Genomic DNA, 21,647 nt, shown 5'->3' on the forward strand with positions numbered 1-21,647 from the left:
TGTAAAAAACAAACACATCATCATCATCATCATCATCATCATCATCATCATCACCATCATCACCATCACCACCATCATCATCATCATCATCATCATCATCATCATCATCATCATCATCATCATCATCATCATCACCATCACCATCACCATCACCATCACCATCATCATCATCATCATCATCATTTAACGTTCATTTTCCAAGCTGGCAACCAATAAACTTGTTCTTTTCCTTCGTTGTATCTTAACTTTGGAGAATTCCTGATTCTTGAGATGATCTCCCCTTCCTCAACAGGAACTGCTCTTAATTACTGCTTGCTAATTAAAACACATCCACTAGAGGTGGAGATAATTTTAATAAATGAAGAATTCATGTTTTATGGTATTTAATACACCTGTATTTGTCTATTCTGCTCAAATACAAGCCCACTGCCCTCTCAGTTATTTCTCTTAAGCCAATTTTATGTTTAAATGACATTTGATAAAATTGTATTCATATATATGTGTATGTGTGTGTGCATATGTATATATATATAGCTGTGTTTCTATGTAACTATGTGTGCGTGTGTGTGTGTGTATATATATATATATATATATATTTTTTTTTTGTTCTATGTGTGCCATAAATATCGCCATCCGTTTAGAGAAAAATTTGTAGTTTAGAATCAGTAGTTCTTTGACTGCTATTTCTAAATTTTCAGTATGTTGGAGAAGCAACTCAATGCTAATCCCTGTATATTTATGATGATAAATGGTTTTACCGATAAAGGTTTTTTCATACTGAACTATTTGGCAAAATTGTTAATTATTAATTCTATTATTAATTGACGATTCCCTGCCCTTATTCTTGTATATATATATATATATATATATATATATATATATATACACACACACACACACACACACACACACACACACACACACACACACCAGTGTCATGCAAATTGGCACCTGTACTGGTGGCACATAAACACAACCTGGTGTCACACAAATGGCACCCAAGCCGGTGGCACATAAAAACACCCATTACACTCTCAGAGTAGTTGGCATTAGGAAGGGCATCCAGCCATAGAAAACCATGCTAAATCAGATTGGAGTCTGGTGCAGCTTTTCAGCATGCTAACCCAGTCAAACCATCCAACCCATGCCAGCATGGGCAACAGACGTTAAATGATGATATATGTATGTGTGTGTATGTGTGTATATATTTATACACACACACACATAAATGCTTTTACACACATGTTTGTACATGTCTGTAGAGTCTTATGCTACAGAATCATGATGCTTTTTGACATTTAGAGAACATTTCAAAACAAAAATTTAAAGATCTCGGAACCACCAAATTATTGATTCCTACCAATACAATGCCTCATCAAAGAGAAACGAATGAATTGAGCTTTTTTTAAAATTTTATTTTATGCATATACATATATTTTTCATCTTTTACTTGTTTCAATCATTACACTGCGACCATACTGGAGCACCACCTTCTAGAATTGGCCCCAGTACTTATTTTTGATTTTTAAAATCTGGTACTCATTCCATTGGTCTCTTTTGTCAAACTGCTAAGTTACAGAGATGTAAACACAAACACTGATTGTCAAGTGGTGGTGTCAAGTTCTCCTTCGTAGAGTAACTGCTGCATTTGTTGAGTATATAAGCAGTTTGGCTGCTTGCTTCTCTGGAAATTGTCAAAGTGATGTGGACACCTGATGAGAACCCAGTAAGGTTTGAAAATTGATTAAGGTTGTTCATAATTTTTTTTCAGTCTGCAGAGAAATGGCAAAAATTTGCCCTGTTTATAATTATATATATCATCATCATCATCGTTTAACGTCTGCTTTCCATGCTAGCATGGGTTGGACGATTTGACTGAGGACTGGTGAAACCGGATGGCAACACCAGGCTCCAATCTAATTTGGCAGAGTTTCTACAGCTGGATGCCCTTCCTAACGCCAACCACTCAGAGACTGTAGTGGGTGCTTTTACGTGTCACCCGCACGAAAACGGCCACGCTCAAAATGGTGCATCTCATGTGCCACCCGCACAAGAACCAGTCCAGGGGCACTGGCAACGATCTTACTTGGCTTGCCGGGTCTTCTCACGCACAGCACATTTCCATCACCGAGGCGATGTAGTGGGTGCTTTTACGTGTCACCCGCACGAAAACGGCCACGCTCGAAATGGTGTCTTTTATGTGCCACCCGCACAAGCCAGTCCAGGGGCACTGGCAATGATCTCGCTCGAAAATCCTACAGGAGCCAGTCAGGCGGTACTGGCAACGGCCACGCTCAAAATGGTGCATCTCATGTGCCACCCGCACAAGAACCAGTCCAGGGGCACTGGCAACGATCTTACTTGGCTTGCCGGGTCTTCTCACGCACAGCCCATTTCCAAAGGTCTCGGTCCGTAGTCATCGCCTCGGTGAGGCCCAATGTACGAAGGTCTTGCCTCACCACCTCAGCCCAGGTCTTCCTGGGCCTACCTCTTCCACGGGTTCCCTCAACTGTTAGGGTGTGGCACTTTTTCACGCAGCTATCCTCCTCCATTCTCACCACATGTCCATACCAGCGCAATCGTCTCTCTTGCACGCCACAACTGATGCTTCTAATGTTCAGCTTTTCTCTCAAGATACTTACACTCTGACGGGTATTCACATTAACATTACACATCCAACGGAGCATACTGGCTTCATTCCTTGCGAGCTTACGTATGTCCTCAGCAGTTACAGCCCATGTTTCACTGCCATGTAGCATGGCTGTTCGTACGCATGCGTCATACAGTCTGCCTTTTACTCTGAGTGAGAGTCCCTTTGTCGCCAGCAGGGGTAAGAGCTCTCTAAACTTTGCCCAGGCTATTCTTATTCTAGCAGCTACACTTTCAGCGCACCCACCCCCACTACTAACTTGGTCGCCCAGATAGCGGAAGCTATCGACTACCTCTAGTTTTTCACCCTGGAATGAGATAGAAGTTGTTTCCTGTTTGTTTACAGTCTTTATTGCACCTGAACATCTGCCACAAACAAAAACTAACTTGCTAGTTAACCTGCCTTTGATGTTGCTGCACCTCTTATGTGTCCATAGCTTGCACCGGGTACATCTTATAGAGTTACTACCTACTCCTTTTCTACATACTGAGCAGGGCCATCTACCTGAAGGGGTTTGTGTTTTATCTACCTTCCTACTTATTAGGATTTTGGTTTTAGTTAGGTTGACTCTAAGGCCCTTCAATTCTAGACCTTGCTTCCACACCTGAAACTTCTCCTCTAGTTCTGATAGTGACTCCGCAATTAGGGCAAGGTCATCAGCATAGAGGAGCTCCCAGGGGCAACCTGTCTTGAACTCGTCTGTGATTGCCTGGAGGACTATGATAAATAAGAGGGGGCTGAGGACGGAACCTTGGTGGACCCCTACCTCTACCCGGAATTCATTGCTGTACTCATTTCCAACCCTCACCTTACTGGCAGCATCTCTGTACATGGCTCGCACAGCTCTCACTAACCATTCTTCTATCCCAAGTTTTCTCATTGACCACCAGATAAGGGATCGGGGGACCCTGTCAAAGGCTTTCTCCATGTCAACGAAAGCCAGGTACAGAGGTTTATCCTTAGCTAGGTATTTCTCCTGCAACTGTCTCAGTAGAAATAAGGCATCAGTAGTGCTTTTACCTGGCACGAACCCAAACTGCATCTCATCTAAATTGATTCTCTCCCTAATTAGTTGGGCTATGACCCTCTCTGTAACTTTCATAACCTGATCTAACAGCTTGATGCCTCTAATTATTTGTATCTAAAGCGTCACCTTTACCTTTGTAGCAGTTGACTATGATGCTGCTACACCAGTCATTGGGTATGACTCCTTCGTGTATCACCTGGTTCGTAATACGGGTGACTAGGCTATAGCCTTCCATCTACCAAATCCACTCACAAGGCTTTGGTTGTCCTGGAGCTATAGGAGACATTTGCCCAAGGTGCCATGCAGAGGAACTGAACCCGGAACTGTGGTTGGGAAGCAAACTTCTCACCATGCAGACATGCATATATATATATATATATATATACACGTATGTATATATATGTTGTTTGTCTCAATCATACCAGAAATTCTATAATTTGAAAATAGAGGCTAGTTTTGTTATCAGGAACACTGCAAGAAAGAATGAAAGTTGGAAATGTTTTGGTTGTTATTCATTTTCTCTCTGATTTCAACCTTGTTCTCTGTGGCTGATTGCATTGTCAGCTAAGCAGTGAGTGTGTCTTTGTTTGTATAAACACAGTAGTTTAACAATCAACACCTCGGCAAATCATATCTTTTATCTGGACTTCTCTGATCTTAATCAGTTCAAAGAGAGGATTAGTCGAGAGGATTTAATCTAGAAATGAATAAATAAATAATATATATATGGAAACTTTTATTTCTGACATACATCATTGATAACAAACACAAACTCTGTTTCTGATCTACATCATTGATAACGTGTGTGTGTGTGTGTGTGTGTGTGTGTGTGTGTGTGTGTTGTTGTTTTTAGTTTTCTTCCTCTCTCTCTCTTGAGATTTTGGTTTGAACGTTTCGGATGTAAAATTCTGTTTGTTTTCAGTTAAAGGAATGAGAGTTTAGCTTTACTTCCCCCCCTCCCCCTCCTTTCTTATTCTTCTCTCACTAATCACACTCTGTTCTTCTCTCTCTCCTTCCCTCTCTTTGTCCCCCTCTCTCTCCCTCTTTCCCTCTCTCCCTCTTTCCCTCTCTCCCTCTTTCCCTCTCTCCCTCTCTCCCTCTTTTTCTCTCTCCCTCTTTCTCTCTCCCTCTTTCTTTCTCCCTCCCTCTTTCTTTCTCCCTCCCTCTCTCCCCCTCTTTCTCCCCTTCTCTTCCCCCCTCTCCCTCTCTCCAGTGAAACATTTAGACTTTATTTCTTCTTCATAGCATAATATTTATCCCACCAGGTGGCAGCATTGTTAGCATGTCGGACAAAACGCTTAGCAGTATTCCGTCCGTCCATACATTCTGAGTTCAAATTCCACCAAGGTTAGCTTTACATTTCACCCTTTCGGGTTGATAAAATTACTACCAGTTGCACACTGGGGTTGATTGAATTAACTTACCCCTTCCCCTGAAATTGCTGGCCTTGTGCCAGAATTGGAAACCATTATCCATCCCACTTTTCAAAGGAGTTCTAGAAAATGTGTTCGTTAAGAAAGCAGTTGAAGCTGGAGGGTTACAACATAGAAAGTTGCTGGGAGATTCTATGAGGCAGCCATGGACCGTATCTTGAAGTTGGAGGAAAATGCCAGCTGGATGGAAGGTGACATAGTGATGGCATGATAATACGGATGGAATCATAAAGGCTAAAAGACAGAGGTGGTAGGATCGGAAGTAATGAATATAGAATAATATCAGATTGTCAGAAGGTTCACATGCTATGTACACCTGGAATCAATTTGCCAGGTGTACATAGCATAAGCAGGAAGTAAGAAGTTTATCCAAATTCCTTTCCAAAATGAGAGAAATATGAGCTGTTTCAGGCTCTGAAAGAATGAGATTGAAATTGTCATTGGGAAAGTGTGTTCAGAATGGCAATAGCAGACTTTGCTATTATTGACATTCCAGAGAAAGAACCATGGAAATTTTAACAAACCAACAAATCAAAATGTATTTGCCATTCTTGTGAGTCACTGCTGCAATGACATTCATCTCACTTCCATATATATATATATATATATATATATATATATATATATATATATATATATATATATATATATATATATATATAATAATAATATAGATTTAATCAAAAGATTAAATGTGGTACTTAAAATGTTTGAGGCACCAGAATTTGGTAGGGGAAAGACCAAAAACAACATCAAGAGATTTGGTGAATAAAAAATTCATTAGGTTATAGCAGTACATATGTTTCGTACAAACTTCATTTATTCATGCAGTGAGAACATCACATAAGATGTGCAATGAGAATGTACTCCTCAGCTGCATAATGGAAGTTCATTTTAGAAAGTCATTTTGTAGATGTGTGCAAATACCACAGCCTTATGCCTATGTACATACATTTGATATGATGCACAGATTCTGATGGTTTGCAGTTGAAAAGGGTAACAAGTTGTAAAGACATTTGCTCTGCAAAAGCTGCACCCCCACCCCATACATGCTGGCATAGTAAAAGAATTCAAAAGAAAAAAACCCCCCAAATATTTTCAATTTTAAAATGTCATCTTACTCTAATGCCATTATCATCTTTCTAGAAATATAAAAAAATTTTGTCATTGCTCATTATAGTAATTAAAGGATTTTAATTATTTTAGTGAATTAGTTTTTAATTTAGTGTGTCTAAAAAATGAATTTTTAAAAAATAAACAGACAAAACAAAAATTAAATTGAACCCAATGACTAAGCATTTTGTTAAATGAACTGACTATATTTTTATCACCTGCCAGATTTAGTTAATCTAATAATCCTTGGTAATCTGTTACTGTTATCTTTAATTTTTAATCCTTTAAATTATTTTAAAAAATATGAAATATTTCTTTTACATTAATTATTGTTAATTAATGTAAAAGACAGAATTGGTGGAGCACTTCTTTATGTTCTGTCCGAATACATGTGGCCTAGTGGTTTAGGGTGTTTGGTTCATGGTTATGGAGTCATGGGTTCATTTCATGAACTGGGCAGTGTAATATTATAACACTAAACAAGGCTCTTCTTCATTGCATATTATTTCTTTCTACTCAGCTGTCATGTCCATTCTGGTGCTACTTTGGCCTGCCTCTCCCTCCATCTTGGGTCAAAGGTGAAGGGGCTGAGATGGTATCTATGTCTGTTGATGACTTAACCAATTAGTAAAGCCATGGTACTGTCACCTGGCCACACTCAACCGTGAGAGACAACCAGTTGTATTTTATATTGTGGGTTCAAATTTCACCCAAGTAAACCTTGTTGTTCATTCTTTCAACATTGATCAAATAAATACCAGTCAAAGTATTGGCTTGATTAAAACCTTTTGTAACCACGTTCCTGTCGAAATACGTTGCCATTAATTAATTTCAAAGATAATGAAGAATTTGGTAAAATAACTTTTGTCCTTATTAAAACTTGTGTAGGAACACAACATGAAATTTTGATGCAAGAAGGTTTTAATTTGGATTTCTTTAAGACAGGGCGTTTGTGCCATAGGACCAGGGATGATCTCAGGCAGGTTGATATGAAAAAGAGTTAAGAGAAACGTGATGGAAGGATCTGGAATCTAATATGACAAGAATATTTTTGTTCAAATATTCTGCTTGTGTTTCAACTAATTTTGAAAATAATGAAGTATTTAGTTATTAAGCTGGTGTTTGGAACATAAATTAGCCTGAAGTTTTAAGGGGAAATTTTAATTTAAATGACTTTAAAATATGAAGTTTGTATCATGGTACGAGGAATGGTTTCATTCAAGTTCATAAAAAAGGATTAACTGTTTTGTTACCACAGTTGAAATACACTTCTTTTGTTCCAATAAACTTTGAAAATAGTGAAGAATTCGATAAAATAACTTTGCCATTATTGACGTTTTTGATACCATACCATCCGTGACTGCCCTTAATTTTATGATACAAGTTTCCTGTTTTGAAATTATCTAAATTAAAAACTTCCTATTGAAATTTCATGTTATTTTGTGTTCTTAACACCAACTTAAAACTGACAAAGTTATTCTCTTGAATTCTTCATCATGTTTACAATTAATTGAAACAAATGCAGTGTATTTCAACAGAAATACGGTAAGAAAAGGGTTAAGATGGTGTTTCAAACATAAATTAACATGAAATTTTAATGGAAGGTTTTAATTAAATCACTTTAAAAGAGGAAGTTTGTAATATAGAACCCATGGCTGAGGGTCTTGGATTGGCTGGCATCAAAAGGGTTAAATTTGGTGCCCCATCCTTCAAAATCTAGAAATCTCTCTTTCTTTCCCGCAAACAATGGAATGGTAGAAACAATAACTGCTTTATAGAATTGAGTTGTATCCATCTTCAAGTTTTGTCGGTCATTTGGGATGGCACTAAAATAATTATCAGCATCTATTGGTGGTAATAATGATGATACTGAGGTCTGTTTAATCCATCCTAATCCTTCCTTATAAATCTACAGCCTTGATCCAATGCAGAATGTCATTATTAACGGCTTTTGCTTGTCTCTTTCAGGTCACTTAGCTGCATCAGATGATTCTAGAATGTTGGATGACACGAGTCCAACAACTCGGGCGTTCGTAGAACACAAGCAGCTGATGACGGAACTGAGTAAGTGGTGCAACCATTTTTGTCTTATTTTATTTTATTTGGAATCATTTGCTGACCAATAATCATAGATATATCATGAGACAACTATTCATATTAAAGTCTGGTACTTATTCTGTCGGTCTCTTTTGCTGAACCACTAAGTTACAGAGATGTAAACACACCAACACCAATTGTCAAGCAGTGATGGGGGACAAACACAGATCCAAAGACACACACATTCATATATATCCTTAAATGCACAAACACTGATAGAACAGCAGAGACAGGATAAAATATCCATAGAAAGTGGGAAAATATGTCAGCAACCAATCATGAGACTTGAACTTGCATCCCTTTGATTACCGGTCAAGCTAAACTGCCCACTGACAAATTAATTCACAATTTTAGAACTTGTAAGGCTACCGAGCAGAAGGCTGCAAGGCTGCAAATGGCAGGCTTCTTTCAGTTTCTGTCAACAAAACCCTCTCACAAGGCTTTTTGGTTAACCCGAGGCTGTAGTAGAAGACACTTGCCTGAAGTGCCATGCAGTGGGATTGAACCCAGAACCATGTGGTTGGGAAGCAAAGTTCTAACCACACAGTCAATGCTAACATTTCATAAAAGACTACTAATATCCTATATTTGTTGGAATAAAGATACAAAGAAATAAATGAAAAGTCTGCCAATATCTTCAATTTGTTACCATTTATAGCAAGCTGAAAAGCTATTAGTTCCACAAAGAAAATGATTTGATTATTATTAGCAGTCATAGTTTATTTTTATTTTCTTTAGATTAACATTCCTAAAAAGCTTAGAATATTCCACAAGTCACTTTTAAAATTGTAATTAATTCAAAGCCTCTGGGTAATGTCTTCTGTTGGATCTCATTAAAACTGTTTAAGTTTTTACATTTTGAAAGATATTAAAAAAAAAAAATGAGAAGACTGTCTAAAATTCACAATAGATTTTTAATTTCTTTGTAACTTCATTAAAAAAATGTGAATGTTAAACTTAAGTATTCAATGGTTTTTAATTTAGTGTGTCGTTGCAAAACACACACACGCACACAGAGTATTTTTTTTTTTGTCTGTATATGCTGCCATTAACAAGGAAATATAAGGTATAGTTCTTTGAAAGAAACTTTGAAATATTACGAATTTGGCAAACATGGATAGGTTTAACACACACACGCACACATATATATATATATATATATATATATATATATATATATATATATATATATATATGCACACACACACACATGCACACATACAATGGGCTTCTTTCAGTTTCTGTCAATCAGATCCACTCAGAAGACTTTTGTTAGCCTGGGGTTATAAAAAAAAGCACTTGCCCAAGGTTGCATGCAACAAGACCGAACCTGAGACTGCATGGTTAGGAAGCAAGCTTCTTTACCTCATGTCCATACTTCTTAATGAGAATTGGTTTGTTTCTTTAGAATATAATCTAATGATGTTATTCTAACGACAAATTATAATCTAGATCTCTTGGTTCTTCTTCCAAAATATATTCCTTATGAACAAACCAACTTTGCTTGAAAATTGAAATCTTTTCTTTCATTGTTATCTTCTTGTTTCCACTCATTTTATGTCCTTTCAATAGCTCCAAACTCCTTTAAATCAGTAATTTTATTCACATTCATTTTCCTCTTTTTTGTTTCACCAGTTTTCTTTTAATAAAAACCTGGCATTACTTTGAAATGCTCAAAATGTCATTATTCAGCCTTGCTGTTTTAAACTGTGGTTCTTTTACCTGGAGTAATTTAATAACTGAATTAGGTTTTAATGAGAATGTTCTTGAAACTTATCTCTGGCTCCTATTTTGTAATTCTGCACTCACTCTGCGGAATAATTTCCCTCATTTTAGCAATTTTACTCAAGAGAACTTATTTTACGCTTCAAAAATACTTACACTTTTCATAAGATTATTTACAGTTTGCTCAGGTATGGCTGTGTAGTGGGAAGTTTGTTTCCCAGGTTCAGTCCCACTGCATGGCACCTTGGGCAAGTGTCTTCTACTATAGCCTTGGGCAAACCAAAGCCTTGTGTGTGTATGTGTGTCTCACCACTGCTTGAAAACAATGTTAGAGTATTTACATCCTCATAAATTAGTAGTTCAACCAAAGAAACTGATAGAATAAGTACCAGGCTAAAAAAAATAGTATTGAGGTTGAGTCATTTGACTAAAAACTCTTGAAGGTGGTGCCCCAGAATGGCAAACTCAGAATCTTGGGGTTAGTAGCCTGCACTCTTAACCACTACACCAAGATTCCGAGTTTGATTCTAGGCAGTGACCTGAATAATAATAATAATAATAATAATAATAATAATAATAATAACATCTAAAAATACCTTAGGAATGAAAACCAAGGTTCGAAATTTCCCCAAGACACCTGATGAAGGCTGGAGGGTATATCAGCTGAAACATTGTGTTAACAACAAACAAGATGAGGACAAATATCCATGATATGTAAATAATGTAAATAAGGTAAATAATGTACATAATTCCTCGTCTTTTAAATATACAACTGAATCAGAAATGTTGCTGTTCTTGCATCCCATTGGACTTGATTTGAAATCTTCTGTTAGTTTTTTGAAATATTTTTGACAGTCTGTTTGTCAACCGAATTCTTTCATGATATTTTGCATTATTTTAGGATCTCAGAACTATGATGTCATCAGGTTTGCTACTTACCGAACTGCCTGTAAATTACGCTTCATACAGAAACGGACCAACTGTAAGTGATTTTTTTTCATTCTGTAGATATAAAAACACATAAACACATACACACACACACACACACACACACACACACACACACACAGATACATATCTATCTATCTATGTAGTTGTCTGTCTGTCTATGTCTGTCTGTCTATCTCTTTCTGTTTGTCTGTCTGTCTGGCTCTCTATCTATCCATCTGTTTGTGTGCCTGTCTATGTTCTTCTGTCTGTCTATACACACACACACACACATGATAGGCTTCTTTCAGTTTCCTTCAATCAAATCCACTCCCAAGGCCATGGTCAGTCCAGGCTATAGTAGAAGGCACTTGCCCAAGATGTTTTAGGGTGTAACGGTCATTTTGGTTTGATATCAAATCAAGATAAAATTTGCTCAAAATAAATGTAGTAAAGCTGTTATTAACTGTGATGACCTCTCGCTAAAGGCATTCCAACCATGATCACTCTGCCTTGCAGAACATTAAGTATTCAAGACTGCATTAACCATTGTATCCTTTCTATTTTTAAGATTATGAGGTATAATTGAAGGGAGATTTAGTTGCTATTTCTAGCAGTTGGATAACAATATTGAAGCTCCCTAAACCTATTGGATTGTTAAAAACATAAACAAAGGATTTGAAAAAGGATTTTTTACCAAAAATTTCAATTGTTTTCCAATTTTATTTTCCCATTGCATTATTAGATTTACCTGAAACAGAAGAAATCATTTAGAAATGTTTGTTATTTTCCTTGTTAAACATAATATATAAAAATTGATCTTAAACGCATGTTTATTGATGTAGAATTTTAAAACGGTAAAATTGATTTTTAAAAAATTCTGTTCATTTCCCTATGCTTTCTCTTCTCCTGGAAAGAATATAACTAGATTTTTTAATACTTTTCTGAGGTGGTTCAAAGATTTTAATTTGATACTGCAGATATATTTTATTTGCAATTAAAAAGATTTCATTATAATTTCAATATTAAATGTAACAAGACAACCACCTGGCAAAACTGTTTGAATGCTGGGCAAAATCCAGAGCAACATTTCATTGGTCTCTATGTTCTGAGTTCAAATTCTGTCATTGATCAACTTTGCCTTTCATTCTTTCTGGGTTGATATAATCAGTTTATCCTTTCACCTGGAATTGCTGGCCTCATGCCAAAATTTGAAACCATTATTATTATTATTATTATTATTATTATTGTGGTGAGCTGGTGGAATTGTTAGAATGCTGTTAAGCATTTTGTCTGAGATGCTGTGTTCAAATTCTACAAAGATTAACTTTGCTTTTCATCTTTCCAAAATTGATAAAGTAAGTACCAGTTGAGTATTGGGGTCCATGTGATGGACTTACCTTCACCCACAAAATTGCTGGCCTTGTGCTAAAATATGATATTCATAGACAGACAAAGTGAATAAGTTGATTACATTGACCCCAGCGCTCAACTGGTACTTATTTTATTGACCCCGAAAGGATAAAAGGCGTAGTCGACCTCTGTGGCATTTGAACCCAGAATGTAATGATGGACAAAATGTCCAGCGTTTTACCGATTCTGCCGGCTTGCCATCTTAAACTGATAAATGCAATATTGGTGACAAACAGAAAAATTTCAGAATATACTAAAATCTTGTCTTCTTTGACCTTTATTTTTTTTCATTTCCAGTATTACTGGTGGACATTTGGAATATTATTGAAGCATTTCGAGAAAATGGTCTGAATACACTGGAACCAGATTCTGAACTCAATGTCTCGCGGCTGGAGACAATTCTTTCTAGTATCTTCCATCAGCTAAATAAACGCCTCCCAAGTTCACAACAAATCTCTGTCGATCAATCTGTGAATCTGTTGCTGAATTGGTTAATTAGTGCCTACGATCGGTTTGTACTGGCATTTTTCTTTTTTTGACAAAATTTTGTTTTTATTTGTTTTTGCAACTGTTTACTTTTTTTTTTTTTTGGTTTGGTTAATGAGGTATTATTTAATGCTTTTCGTAGGTGAAGCCATCTCTGTGTGGTTAAAAAGCTCAATTTGCAACCACATGGTCCCCAGTTCAATCCCACTGCATGGCACCTTGGGCAAGTGTCATCTTTTACTCTAGAATCAGATTGGCTGATGTTTTGTGAATGAGTCTGGTAGACAAGAACTGTGTGAAAACCCATGTGATCTGTAGGTATGGCCATGTGGTAAGAAGCTTGCTTCCCAACCACATGGTTCCAGGTTCAGTCCCACCGTTTTGGGCAAGTATCTTCTACTATAGCCTCAGGCCCACCAAAACCTTGTGAGTGGATTTGGTAGATGGAAACTGAAAGAAGCCTGTTGTGTGTGTGTGTATGTCTTTGTGTCTACGTTTGACCTCCTCCACTGCTTAACTGGTGTTGGGTTGCTTATGTCCTTGTAACATAGCAGTTTGGCAAAAGAAACTGATAGAATATGTACCAGACTGAAAAAAAAACAAGGACCGGGGTCAATTTGTTTGATTCAATGCTTCATGGTGGTGCCCCAGCATGGCCACTGTTCAATGACTAAAATGAATAGAAAATAAAAGGTTTGAACAATTGAAAATTAGTGGGGAAATCACTGTTGATCTAATTGTGATGTTATAGTTTAATTAATCACTGTTTAGTATTAAAAACATAACGAGTGGCTTTGACCTTGCATGATGACTCATCAAGTGTTATGGAAAGGAATTGACTTAACCAGAGACACATGGAATGGAATGGGGACAGCATGTGGAATCCCCCTTTTCTGTGGCTGTGGAATGGTCCAATCTATGAGTCACCTGCTTTGATAGTTTGTCAGGTTTTTAATTTTCTTTGCTGTTTCAATGATTTCAGACATAACAAATATTGCAATGCATGTACACATGCACGAATGCACGCGTGTGTGTGTGTGTGTATACATGTGTGTGTATATATATATATATGTGTATGTGTGTATATGTGTGTCTATATACACTATATATATTTATTTATGTAGATTGATAGATAAATGTGTGTATATGTCATTATTATTTCAATGCTCACTTTTCCATGTGTGTGTGTGTGTGTGTGTGGATGCATATCTGTATGAATATGTATACTTGTGTATGTATATACGTTTGTGTGGATATATGTATAAGTGTTTCTGCGTGTGTGTATGCATATATATATATATATATATATATATATATATATTGAAAGTGTTGAAAGCAAAGTCTAGACATTTCCATATATTTAAAACTGCTAAAATCTAATGTATTTTAACAACCAAAAAAAAAAAAAAAAAAGAAAAAAGAAAGGTAAAGAAAATTGCATATTTGTAACATTAGCAATTGAAATTATCACCCGACTACTTTTTAGTTTGTTCTGGTTCCACCACCTGACTGTCATGTAAATTCAAGAAAGACAGAAACAATAATAATAATAATAATAATAATAATAAATCAATATTTAACTTTTATGCTTTCTTCGGTCAAAGGTGAATTTAGTTTTGACTCTGAAGCAATTTTATAAAATCTGTTTTCTCGTTCTGTCAGATTATGTATTAGAACAACTTTTTCATTTTGTTAGGTCGTTAATGTTCTAATTAAATAGATTAAAATTGGTGATATGATGATTTACATAATCATCATTTAACGTCCACCTTCCATGCTGATATGGATGGTTTGACAGGATTTATTTGGACCAAGGTCTCCACTGTGCTCCAGTGTCTGCTTTGGCATGGCTTCTACAGTTGGGTGCTCTTCCTGTCACCAACCACTTTACAGAGAGTGTCCTGGAGTGTTTTGTTTCATGTGACTAACACTACCAACATCACCGTTCAGCTTGCAAGACCACAAACCTTCAGAAAAGTGGTTTTATACTAGAAGATGAGAAATTCCAGAAAAAGCTTCTCAACTATTTTTTCCTATGGGCCCCTTTCATTACTATTTTATTCTTTCAAAATCCCTATTTTGTTTTTTACTCATTCACTTGTGTAGGCTAGTAATTACACTCTCTGAAAGAACATATTTCAGTGGCCAGAAACAAATTAAAATATGTAAAACATTAGAGAAAGATAATACAGTTCTATATTTAAGAGATGAAGAATTATGTACAGTATTTACATTAACCACTACGCCATATGCCTGTGGGCATATGGTGTAGTGGTTAAGAGCATGGGTTACTAACCCCAAAATTCCAAGTTCGATTTCAAGCAGTGACCTGAATAATAATATAATAATAATAATATCGTAAAATATTTTAGGAATGAGAACTCAGGTTCAAAATTTCCCCAAGACACCTGATGAAGGCTGGAGGGTATATCAGCCAAAATGCTGTGTTAACAACAAACAAGATGAGGACAAATATCCGTCAAATGTAAATTAGAGAAAGAAGCCTGGCTGTTTCTTGCAATAAATATATCCAAAGCCAAACTTTTTCATGAACCCTTAATCCTTTAGAATTCGAACCTGCCACATCTGGCCTAAATATTCTGTTTCATGTTCAAACTGGCCAGATCCAGCCTCCTACATTTATTCTACAATATCATTCTAAAAATACATAATCACATCATTAAAATTTCAAAGATCTGAGATAATTAATAGAAAACAGTGTAAATAAATATTGCATTTGATGGTGGAATCTGAATGCTAAAGGGTTAATATACTACTGTTGGTTCCCAAATTACTTTTGGGGTCCAAAATCTTATGTGGAGTCCCAGGGGTCAGATGGACCCTGGTTGAGAACATTTGGGTTAAAGTATGAGAAAAGATGCCAGAGCAGAGCAGATTTTTCTGGCTGTGGTGGAGCTGTTGCAAAACATCATCATTTGAACAAAGCATCCTTTTAACTGCTGATGTAGACTTACATTCCATTGCTGCTATTATGTTAAACTGTTGTATGTCCAAATTTGGCCAAATGTATTTTTTTTCGCTATTTCATTTTGCTTGCAATAGTTTGTTATTTTGGTCAAACTATCGTATCTCCAGCTGCTTCAGATGCCAAGATACGGAAACTGTCAAAGTGTAGTATAATAGTTGAGCATTTTGCAAAAGTGTAGTAAGTCCTTCGCACAATAGTTTTGCAAGAATAATTCTCACTGAAAATATCAGACATGCTTGGAGTTGAGGTTTTATGCACCCAACAAAGTATTATTGTTAAGCTGAAACTGTTGCCACTGTAAAAAGAAATAGAATGGTGAAACTATTTTTTTGCTTTCTGAAAAAGCAACGTTTTGGACTTACAACACTTTTGCATAATAGCAACAATTTGTAGTCTAGACTTGATGATCACTGGAGGATCTTGTTTATAAGAAGAATTTTCATTGTTTGTTTCACCGTTCTCATAGCTTATTCTATGAGGAAGACTTGGTTGCTATTTCTAGCTGGTTGAATTATTATACACAAGTTTCCTTGTTGGTTTCTACCATGAATAATTATAATAATAATAATAATAATAATAATAATAATAATGGTGAGCCAATCCGAATGCTTTGTGATATTGAAAGTTTTGATTCATGGTTGTCAGTTGAAGCCAAACATACATTGGTACTTGGTGCTGGTGCCACATAAAGGGCACTGGTGCACCATAAAAATCATTGGTGATGGTGTCATGTAAAAAGTACCTGTGGTGGTACCACAGTGCCACATAAAAAGCACCCAGTCCACACTCTGTAAAGTGGTTGGCATTAGGAAGGGCATTTAACCATTGGAAACCATGCAAAACTGACAAGTGGAGCCTGGTGTGGCTCCTGGCCTTGCCAGCTCTTGTCAAACTGTCCAACCCATGCCAGCATGGAAAATGGACGTTAAAATGATGATGATGATAATTTCATCTTGCTCAGTTGAATAAAATAAACCAGTTAAATGAAATAATGTTTCTTTTCCACGAATGAAAAAAACATTATCACCATCATTTAATGTTCATTTTCCAAAATTATATTTTTTTATTATCTTTCATTATTTGATAAGAATTCAAAGAAAGAAACAACTTTTGATAAACGTTGTATGTGCTGAAGTGTAAGGGTGAAACCGTTCAAGATTTTGTTGGAACTGAGTTTTGTGAAATGAGGATAACAGGTGGGTGGGGGGGAGTGTGTGTGTGTGCATGCGCACAAGTGTGTGTGTGCACACATTTAGATGTGTATCATTTTGTCAATATTTATATAATATTTGTCAATGTGTGTTTTATTCAATGCGAGTGTGTACTTGTGTGTGTGTGTGCATTTTAATATCTGCATGTGTTGCACTTGTGTATGGGTGCGTGAGTGCATATTTGTATGTTGTCTTTGAAAATTAATCAACAGAATATCTGTGAAGGACAGAAATAATGGAATATTCTTACATTAACCAAAACAACTGATTTACTTTAATTCCTGTTTGAATTAAAATCCAAGAGAAAATGACAGCTGTCATTATTAGCAATATTAACTGTTGCCATACCACATGCAGTCTCCATCCATAGTACCTCCTCTGCATAGTACCTCCTCTCCACGGTACCCCATATACTGTTTCTTTATTCGTTAAAAATTTAATCCAAGTTATGAGGCTTCTTGCTACTGTCTGATGATGATTTGGCAGCAGACATTAAATATTTGAAGAAATCTTTTTACTTGGAATACATTTATGATCACACTGACTTTTCACTGTCTCTCCAGACTCCAATTATTCAGTCAAAGGAAGAACTATTTTCCATTTTTACCAGCTGTCAATAATTCATCTTTTCAACAATCTCTTCTACTCTATCCATTTCTTTTTTCCATCATATTATTGTTGGTTACTTTTTTTTTTAGATTTTTATCCTTTTTGCTGATATCTTTTTGCAAGGTTATGTTTACATTGGTATCGGCTTTAGAGAAATCAGTCTCATAATCATCATCACCATCACCATCACACATCAACCTTACCACAATTCTCTCTCAGTCTCTATCAGCCACTTATATTGCCAACCCCTTCTCCTCCTCCTCCTCCTCCTCCTCCTCTCTCTTTTGGTTCCATGTATTTCAATAATGTTTTTTCTTTTTCCTTTGCAGTGAACACAAAGGCCGAATTCTGGTATTTTCTCTCAAAGTTTCGTTGTCTCATCTCTGTACAGGAAAATTAATGGACAAACTTCGATGTAAGTTCCTTGGATTTAATTTCATTCTTAGTATTTAATCCTGTCTTTGATTATGGTTGTTGCTTGTGTAGCCCTAGGTAAGCTTTAATTGAGATAATCTACGAGCAAAAGGATTCCGGACATGATCATTCCAACTCTTCTTTTCTTAGAAGTAATATATGTAGAAAGTGGAAACCTGTGGTGTAGTGGTTAGTGTCACATTCATAATAATAAAAAGACTGGGGTTTCAATTCCCACACCCAGCAGTGTGTTGTGCTCTTGAGCAAAACATTCCATTTCTTTCATGTTGCTTTGTGATCCCTTCAGCGTCTGATGTGTAGCACCTTGTGCTCCAGTATGGGCAAATAGCCATATGATGCAAGGAGCAAGCTAATGTACAGCACAAACATTTGATTACAATAAACAAATCACCTGAGAGCAAGTTGTTCAGCAAGAGACTTGCAGGAACCGTTTTACAACAGAGGAATTCACCATAAAATGTAGGACTTCTTCTTTGTTTTTAAGATGGTTGGATACGGGGGAGGCTCTATTGCTATTTCTAATCAATCAAATAACTTTAGAAGCCCTCTTATTGATCTAAGAGGTTCCCTTGTAAGCTTGAAAATCTTCAATTTTACACACATACACAATCATCACCTTTACCATCATCATCATCTACTTTATCATCGTTATCATCATAGTTGTCATCATCATCATCATCCATCCTCTTTCCAAGCTGTCATGTATTGGACATTTTGATAGGGTCCAACAGGTCAGAGGCCCAAGTCTTGCCCTCGTGTCTCAGTTTTAGTTTGGTTTCTCTGGCTGGATGCCCTTTCTAACACTAACTATATTATGGAATTTAGTGGGTGCATATTTTTGTGGCTCCAGCCCTTTAGATGTTGTCTTTGTCCCCAGTAAGACTTAAGAGACATCTAAAACCTTGTGTTGTCTCTGCTTTCATATACCAGCCACTCTCAAAGTGTGTACTAGGTACCTTTTTTTTTTTGCCCCTTTTTTATGTCACCTGTACTGGTGAAATCACTTTGTAACATGCAGGGTGAAGGAGCACACATTACAGTGAGGTGTTGAGAGAAATGATAGGATGGAAGGGAGGCTGTGACTTGTTGTTATGAGAAGGTAGAAGTGGAGAGAATAACAGGATGAGGAGGAGGAAGAAGAAGAGGAGAGAGAGCAGAATATATTCTTCAGGTAACTTTACCCAAGGTAATGTGTGTGTATAGGTATGTATGTGTATGTGTGTATATATGGTTCAAAATTGTACAAAAACAAGCAATGAAAGACAGAGACAGGTGAGGGAACAATAAACAAGGTGTATAAGTTTGGCGTTCAGGGAAAATGGAGGAGTCTTTGATGGTTCCAGCCTACACTCTTCTGCTCTTCTACAGAAAGGAATGAAGAGAGAAAACAGATGGAGAGAGGTAAAGCAAAATAAAACAGAAAGTAAAAATAGAAAACTCGTATGGATTAACTGTGTGTGTGTAAAGATCTAAAAGTGGTAGAATCGACAGAAAAAGTACTCTTCCATCCAGTGAGAGATGAATATCAATTTAAATACACAATCGAAAGAGCTACTAATAGTTTCATGCTTTTACGATGCTTGAACAGGTATATTTATAAAATATGCCTGTTCAAATATTGTAAAACTATTAGTAGCTCTTTCAGTTGTGTATTTAGATTGATATATATATATATATACATATATATATATATATATATATATATATATGAGAGAGAGAGAGAGAGAGAGAGAGAGAGAGATAGAGTTAATCTCTTTGTTCTTATTACTGTTCTATACTCATCTGACACTTTGTTCTGAAACCTATGCATATTGCGTTGTACACCAGGTTATTGGTCTTGCAATGCCTATGTGAAATATTATACACACACACACACACACACACACACACACACGTGCACACCCTCTTGTAGAAGAGGGAGACCCAGGAAGACATGGAACGAAATATTGAAGGCCAATCTCAAAATGTTGAGCCTTGCAAAGGAGAGGACTGAGATATGTGGTGCATTGCCGTATTCAAGAAGACCTGCCCACCACAACAGAATTGAAATCCTAAAACCAAAGTGCCATGTAAAGCGTGCTGGTGCCGGTGCCATGTGAAAAGCACCCAGTACATCCTGTAAAGTGGTTGGCATTAGGAAGGGCATCCAGCTGTAAAAACCATGGCAAAACAGACAGTTGAGATGGGTGCAACCCCCAGCCTTGCCGGTTCCTTTCAAGCCATCCAACCCATGCCAGCATAGAAAGCGGACGTTAAATGCAGAGAATGATTACTTACCTCCCCCCCCCACACATACACACAATTTTTCTGTTGGTTATAATTGATTGAAACAAAGCCAAACCCCAGAATATTTATTTTATTGAACTCTGGGTGGATAATCGGTAAATTCTTTCCTTGGCAGAACTTGAACTTGTGACTAGAAGAATGAAACTCCTCTGATTCTTCACCACTTTGTGGTCTTACCATATTCTTGTCTCTCAAAGCTGTATTGAATATTGATCATGGAGCATTAATGCTAATAATCATTGATTTATTAGTCTGTGGAATATTTACATTTCTTTGCTTCTGAAATGATTTATTACAAGACTGATGGAACTAGGAACCTCACTTTTAGTATTTACATTATATTTTGGTCTGGAATATTCTCCAACACTCTTCAAATGTTATTTTTTTTTACATAAATATACAGATATAAACATTAATACATATACTGTATACAATATACATAGATATTGATACACATCTATACATATATATATATATATATATATATATATATATATATATATATATAACTGCTGACTCTCCCTCAGTTATGCCAATGAGTGTTCCAGTTGATCCAATCAACAGAACAACCTGCTCATGAAACTAACATGCAAGTGGCTGAATATTCCACAGACATGCATACCTTGAACATAGTTCTCAGGGAGTTTGAGCATGACCCAGAATGTGACAAAGGGTTTGGATTACAAGTTCTACTCGTGTTTGTCAGTGGACTGGAACAACATGGAATAAAGTGTCTTGCTCAAGGACACAATATGTTGCCGGGAATTGAACTCATGACCTTACGATTGTGAGCCAAAAACTCTAACCACCGAGCCCATCGTGTGCATCTATCTATCTATCTATCTATGTATCTCCCTATCTATCTATCTATCTATCTATCTATCTATCTATCTATCTATATATATATATATATATATATATATACACACACACACACTCTTATATGTGTGTGTGTGTGTTTGTACGTATTTGTTCTCTACCACCACTTGACAACCAGTGTTTGTATGTTTACATCCCCCCCATAATTTAGTGGGTTCAGCAAAAGAGATTGATAAAATAAGCACCAGGATTATAAAAGAAAAGAGTTCTAGGTTTGATTTGCTTGACTGAAGTTCTTCAACGTAGTGCTCCAGCATGGCCACATGGTATAACAAATTGCCAATATATTTTGTGCTCTGTGGAAGCACAACCAATTTATTAACCATACAATTTAAAGACAAAATATTTATATGGGCCCCGCAAGGAT

General features: G+C 36.4%; 1 protein-coding gene across 10 annotated transcripts in view; it reads left to right on the forward strand.

The window, feature by feature from the left end:
• Positions 1-21,647, forward strand: part of LOC106872656 (dystrobrevin beta) — a 310,067-nt gene that overhangs the window by 137,548 nt on the left and 150,872 nt on the right. For all 10 annotated transcript variants that reach the window (XM_089356021.1, XM_089356022.1, XM_089356014.1 and 7 more), the window contains 4 exons: positions 8,192-8,287; positions 10,947-11,027; positions 12,683-12,896; positions 18,010-18,095. In XM_089356021.1, the coding sequence (XP_089212147.1) occupies positions 8,221-8,287; positions 10,947-11,027; positions 12,683-12,896; positions 18,010-18,095 (448 nt within the window). In that variant the 5' untranslated portion in view covers positions 8,192-8,220. The remainder of the gene's footprint in view (positions 1-8,191; positions 8,288-10,946; positions 11,028-12,682; positions 12,897-18,009; positions 18,096-21,647) is intronic.

The sequence above is a fragment of the Octopus bimaculoides genome, chromosome 8 (assembly GCF_046866305.1).
Source record: "Octopus bimaculoides isolate indiv1 chromosome 8, ASM4686630v1, whole genome shotgun sequence".
Taxonomy (NCBI): Eukaryota; Metazoa; Mollusca; class Cephalopoda; order Octopoda; family Octopodidae; genus Octopus; species Octopus bimaculoides.